Source organism: Limulus polyphemus, unplaced genomic scaffold, assembly GCF_000517525.1.
Source record: "Limulus polyphemus unplaced genomic scaffold, Limulus_polyphemus-2.1.2 Scaffold1, whole genome shotgun sequence".
Classification (NCBI taxonomy): domain Eukaryota; kingdom Metazoa; phylum Arthropoda; class Merostomata; order Xiphosura; family Limulidae; genus Limulus; species Limulus polyphemus.
The window spans coordinates 1,763,423-1,769,886 of record NW_013665611.1 but is presented as its reverse complement, the minus strand read 5'-3'; the positions used below and the strand labels follow the sequence as shown (position 1 = coordinate 1,769,886).

At 36.8% G+C, this 6,464-nt stretch overlaps 1 protein-coding gene across 1 annotated transcript in view; it reads left to right on the top strand.

Moving 5' to 3' along the window:
- Positions 1-1,340: 1,340 nt before the first annotated feature.
- The window catches only part of LOC106460031 (cGMP-dependent protein kinase 1-like), a 113,905-nt gene continuing 108,781 nt past the window's right edge, over positions 1,341-6,464 (top strand). Inside the window, exon 1 of the mRNA XM_022386202.1 lies at positions 1,341-2,143. Within this exon, the coding sequence (XP_022241910.1) occupies positions 1,589-2,143 (555 nt within the window). The 5' untranslated portion in view covers positions 1,341-1,588. The remainder of the gene's footprint in view (positions 2,144-6,464) is intronic.

The window sequence follows — 6,464 nt, the reverse complement described above, 5'->3', positions numbered from 1 at the left end:
CAGAAAGTTAATTGGGAAGAATCATCTGGCTAAAAGGTAATTTAAGCATCATCAGATCAGTTAAGAATAGTCACTTGGACAATGATATACAAAACTAGCAGCGGCAAAGGGATTAGGAAGGGCCACTTCGCCTATGATATACGAAACTAGCAGCAGCAAAGGGATTAGAAAGGTTCACTCGGCCAATGAAATATAAAACTAGCAGCAGCAAAGGGATTAGAAAGGGTCACTTCGCCTATGATATACGAAACTAGCAGCAGCAAAGGGATTAGAAAGGTTCATTCGGCCAATAATATACAAAGCTAGCAGCAGCAAAGGGATTAGGAAGAGTCACTTCGCCTATAATATACAAAACTAGCAGCAGCAAAGGGTTTAGGAAGGTTCCCTCGGCCAATGATGTACAAAACTAGCAGCAGCAAAGAGATTAGGAAGGGTCACTTCGCCTATGATATACAAAACCAGCAGCAGCAAAGGGATTAGGAAGGTTCACTCGGCCAATGATATACAAAACTAGCAGCAGCAAAGGGATTAGAAAGGCTCACTCGGCCAATAATATACAAAGCTAGCAGCAGCAAGGGGATTAGGAAGGGTCACTTCGCCTATGGTATACAAAACTAGCAGCAGCAAAGGGATTAGGAAGGTTCACTCGGTCAATGATATACAGAACTAGCAGCAGCAAAGGGATTAGGAAGGTTCAATCGGCCAATGATATACAAAACTAGCAGCAGCAAAGGGATTAGGAAAACACACTTGGCTAATGATATACAAATTTAGCTGCAGCAAAGAGGTTAGGAAAGGTCACTTGGCCAATGATATATAAATATAACAGAATCAAAGAGGTTAGGAAGAGTCACTTGGTAAATAATGTATAGTCGTGGCAGCATCAGACTAATTAGGAAAAATCACTTTATTTAAACCTAAGCTAGGTAGATTCAATGCTCGTGTATTTGTCAACAATTCCTCTAATTAATGTGCAAATATTATAAGATCTTTTCAGTCACTGGTTAATCGCACTGAATTCATTTAGAATGTCATAATTTGAAGTTTTGTTTTGTTTTGTTTTTCCTAGAAAAAATAATAATTGGAAATATTTAGAGCATTAAGCAATAGACAATATTTTCTCTTTATTCTTTTCAGGAGCAAACCTCATCACAGAAGCTATATATAGAGGAAGAACTACTTTCTTCACGTGCGTGACGTGTAAAAGACTCAGTGGCGTCTCGTGCTCTCAAGTTATTCGAGTGTGACGTTCCTCTCAACGTTTGTTTACAGGGCCTGCCGTAGAATACACGTGAAAAAGCCATGAAGCTAGTTTTTCTATCGGAAAGTTTAACAGCAAACAGCTATAGGTAGAAAAATAAACACGGCATAAAAAAGAGAGGCTCCTCTACGCCTACTGTTTGATCAAAATAGCATAAACTGAGACTTAGGATCGTCTATTTATTTCTTAACTTGGGATCCGAGTTTTATTACTTTGGTTACTTTGGTTCTCGCCTGTATGTGGCGCTACTATCGCTACGAGTAGCCTGGTATTGAGGTATACCTCAAGTGGTCCAGTGCTTATTAACAGATACTGTTAGGCTTCAAAATGCCTTTGCAGAGTAACGTGGATGCGCGACGCCACGTTACAACGAGTAAGCTGGGCATCGTTGTGGGTGAAGGCTGTCAACAGGTTGAAACATCCGAGGAAAACTCTGCCAAGTCTGCTCCCGACCTGCGGAGAGAGGGTTTAGAGGGATCACCTAAGCCTTCCACTAAGTGCAAAAGGAACAAATTTCGTACTCCCAAGACTCATAGTGCCTTTGCAAAAGCAGGAAACTGGTTGGATAGTGCTCGTAGGGTTCTGAGGGCTGCTGGCCGACTAGCATCCGGCATGGGGAACGGTGCTAGCGGTCCCAGCAACAGTCTAGGGGACTCGCGGTCCTCCAGCCTGCGGAGCGATTCCCCTGAAAAGTTAGGGAAAAAGAACTTTCTAGGGGAGCCAGCTTTTAGTGAAGATCTGATTCCCGTTCTGAAAGAAGAGCTCAGAGAAAGAGAGGAAGAGGTAGAGCGACTGGATTTGGAACTTGGGGAGACAAGAAAAATTCTGGAAAATCGGGAGGAAGAGATCTTACGACTGAATAGAGAAATTCATAAGTTAAAGGTATCCATGTTTAATATACTTAACGAACGTAAACATTTTAAGAGTTAAGTGTGTAAATATTTTTCTGGATAACTCTCACCTATTTTTTTATTATTATTAAGATATTACAGTACTCGTTTATATGTGGAAAATATACATGCAATACCAGATAAATATCTTAAAAGGTTTTAAAGAAACTATTAATTTTTTTTAAGTGTAACGGCAGCACGAAGTCATTATTTGGTGGATTTATAAGAAAAGAATTAATATCGGTAAAGACAAGAAGTTAGTAAATAAAACCAAATCAAGTTACATATATATATATATATATATATATACATATTATCATGGCTCGTAACTAGGCCTTAGGTAATAAACAAAGCAGTCATCTGACCACTAAAGGTATGAAATCGTTCTTTTTTATTTAGTTTGTTTTGTGTATATTAGAAGAAAATGTAACAATTTGGTTAAGTGGACTTAAGTCGTAATTGAAATTTATGATTCTGTCGTCACAATTCTTTCTTTTTTATTTTCATGGTTAGCGCGACCAAAAGTTTCTATATTTACAAGGACAATTTGTTAAAATTTCAATCACAGGCATGGTCTTGGAACTCCAACGTTATATGTTTCAAAACAATAAATGTCCCAAATGTTTACAATATTTAACGCTAGGTTACTTATCATTAAATCGTTTTGGGAAGTTTTCAGTGTTACAGTAAGAAATCTGTTTTTTCTTCTTCTTTTGTTTTAACTAAAAATATATGAAATAAGAGGGAAAGGGGAAAAAAAGAACATTTTAATTTTCTGGAAATTTCCTAACTGATTAAACAGAGATTGGTTATTTCTTTATCATAAAAAAATTAGAATGTGCTTTTTTGAATGTTAAGTTCGTTTAAAAACTCACTTCTTACCAAAGGACCAATTATTCGAAGTAAATACACTTTCTTCATATCCTCGTTTGTCTGTGCCCTACATTGTACGTAGTTGTAGCATCGCGATCAAATAAGTAGATTATCCAACACTGAACTAGTCTGTAGTATCACTTACGTCCTACTGTTGTACCCTACATTGTACGTAGTTGTAGCATCGCGATCAAATAAGTAGATTATCCAACACTGAAGTAGGTTGTAGTATCAAACACTGAACTAGTCTGTAGTATCACTTACGTCCTACTGCTCTAGGGGATTTTACATTAATGCGTTCGTGTGTATGCTATCACAGTGTTTTTCAGCATGATTAACCAGTATAAACTCAATATCACAACTTCGCACCATGTTTAACACCCTATACTATTATTTATAAGCTCAACAGTCTCATTCAGAGTGAGATAATATAGTTTTATCCACATAATACTATAATATTCCTATAACTTAGAATATTACTCTATTACTTACAAGACGCCGAAGCCTCGCTTAATTAATTGAGAATGCAGAAAGAGCGGTATCAATAGTATGTGTGTTACAAAGATACATAAGGAATAGCTGCGCATAGCTATTTCTCATTTTTAACTGGTAAAATTGGAGGGAAGACGGCTAGTCAAGAACACCCACCTCCAATTTTAGAGCTACTTTGATCTTCTAGAGCAAGTGAAGTAGTTTAACGCAGTATAGATTTATGTAAGAAGTTTTGTTTATGCAATTAGTTCGGGATCAGAACAAATTAGCTCTTCGTTATGCTCTTAAATTAATTACAGGGATTCAGGGCCATTTTTGGAGGGAAACGAGAAAGATAAACACAATACACTCAATTTTAGTGTTACAGTACTTGAAATAATATATGATGGCTTAGTCGAATTAGAATTCAAGTTCACTGGAAGGAGTTTAGGAAAATGAATGTTTTTTGTAAGTACGTGTATTTGAACAGAAAATGGCGCGACACTCAAATTTAAGCTCTTAAAAAATCATGTTAAAATGATACTATACATGTAGATTGAAGATTATTGAAGGAGATAGAAATTAAGCAACACATTCAGACAGCGTTAACTGGGCCATATTTATATGCTGACGTCAGATATCAAGACATGGCCCAATTTTTAGCAAAACTCAGTTGAACACATTGCTGCAACTTGGAATGCTTTCCCGCAGCGTGATAAGATTCTACTTCCAAAGAAAAATGCCGATTTCAAGTTTTAACACACTTTTATTTTCTCGCAGAAGCACATAGCCCAAATATTTCTTAATTTCGACTGCTTACAATACAGTTATTATCAATATTATACTATAACCTTCGGGGTGCCTCCCATCGGTGACTCAGCGGCAAGTCTGAGTACTTATAATGTTAAAAATCGGGTTTCGATACTCGCGGTGGGCACAGCACAAATTGTGTAGCTTTGACCTTAACAGCAAATAAACAAACAAAAACCTTCGCAGTTTTTTTTTCAATGCTTAAAATAGTAGTAACGCTTAATAACTCATTTACACAGTGAAACTTTGGTCATAATATTCAGAAATTCCTATCTCTGTTATAACACAGAAGTCTCCCTCCAAAAAAACCTCGATGTGTACCCTATTGAAATTTGGTAATGAGCAGACTATTCAATACTATTTGATTAATGGAACTACATCTAAGTGTCATGTAGGCTAAATCAAAACTAACTTTTTTTTCACTTCCACCTTTTCTATCGTATATTAACATATAATATCATAGCAATATACGTAGTGTTCCAGAAAATATGACACTGGCTGTTTTGTCATTATTATAAAGGTTTAGCCTATATCCCGCTCCCACTTCCCCATTTATAAAACAACTTGTAGTCGGGCATACCACTGACGGCACTAAGTATTTGGTGAGGAATGAGATCCACCAATTAATATCTAAGTATGTGCAATTTCAATTTTCAATGAGGTCAGAAATGGTATTTGGAAAACAAAAAGAGATATTACATCCCTCTTTTCAAAAACTACAATTATTTCTATGACTGTGAAATTCCTGAAAAAAATAAAATCAAGCTACAAATATTTGTTGGATTGGAATTAAGCACAAAGCGACACAATGGGCTATCTGTACTCTGCCAACCACGGGTATCTAAACCCGGTTTCTAGCGTTGTAAGTCCGCAGACATACCACTGTGCCACTGGGGGGGGGGGCACCAAAAAGCAACTGTACAGCAAGTGGGGATAAACTTCATATGTTTTAGGTAAGGAAAATAATTTCATGTTTGCCAGTTTACTGTCTCAAAAATATTAGTTCACACCTATAAGAATGACATTGTAAAAAAGCGAAGTTGGAAGATTGTAAGTGTGAAAATTATTTTGTGTTTTAAAATACTCAAACTCAAATAGTGAAATGAATTTCCACTATATTCTTATTGGAATGAAGTGACATTATTAACTTAGAGACATAAACAGAGGTCGAGACATTAAAAACAGATTTGACTCTAAGAAAATTCACATTTATGTACTTCCAACGAAGTTGCAAAATTTTAATCTCTGTTAAAGTTATCTCTAAAGCAAACTACATTTTAAATCTAAAAATGTTTTAGATTCCCATTTGTAACGTACCTATTAGGTCGTCAAGAAATTAATGTCGCGTTTTGAAACACTTTCATTAACCACCACCCCAAAAACGTACATCACGTATAATAGTTAAAAGAATATCAAAGAAGTTTATGGAAATCTTTCGAACGTTCGTAAGTGCCAACGATGGTTCAGCAAATTTCATTCAGGTGACTTTAGCTTTAAGAACTGTGATGGCAAAGGCCGACATGTTGGAATTGATATTGATGCTCTAAAGACGCTTGTTTAGTCTAACTCAAGGTAACACACTCGTAAAATTGTCCTGAAATTGCATGTCTCTCATAAAATAATATGTAAACATCTAAGGAATACGGGAAACTCCATAAAGAAAGTATTTGGGTGCCTCACAAACTCTCCAATGACCATCGTTTCCAATGTGTGAACTTTGCTTCGTCTCTTCTGGCACGTAATGCGTGTGAACCATTTTTGGACAGAATTGTCACCGGTGATGAAAAATGAATTCTCTATACGAATATTAAATGCCAAAAACAATGGCTCTGCCCTAGACAAAACTACTTCTGACTCCCAAACCTGGGCTTCATCCACAGAAAGTGATGCTTTGCATTTGGTGGGACATCAAAGGAGTAATTAATTTCAAACTCCTCAATCCACAGGTAACTGTCAATGCAGAGATCTATAATCAGCAACTGGGACGTTTAAATCAAGCCCTTCATCAGGAACGCCCTTCAATCGTCAATCGGAAAAGGGTTCTTCCCTCCACGACAATGCAAGTCCACATGTTGCACGTTTGACGCAACACAAGGTTATGGAGTTGGGTAGGATAGTTCTCCCCCGCAACCCACCATATTCTCCTAATATGACACCAT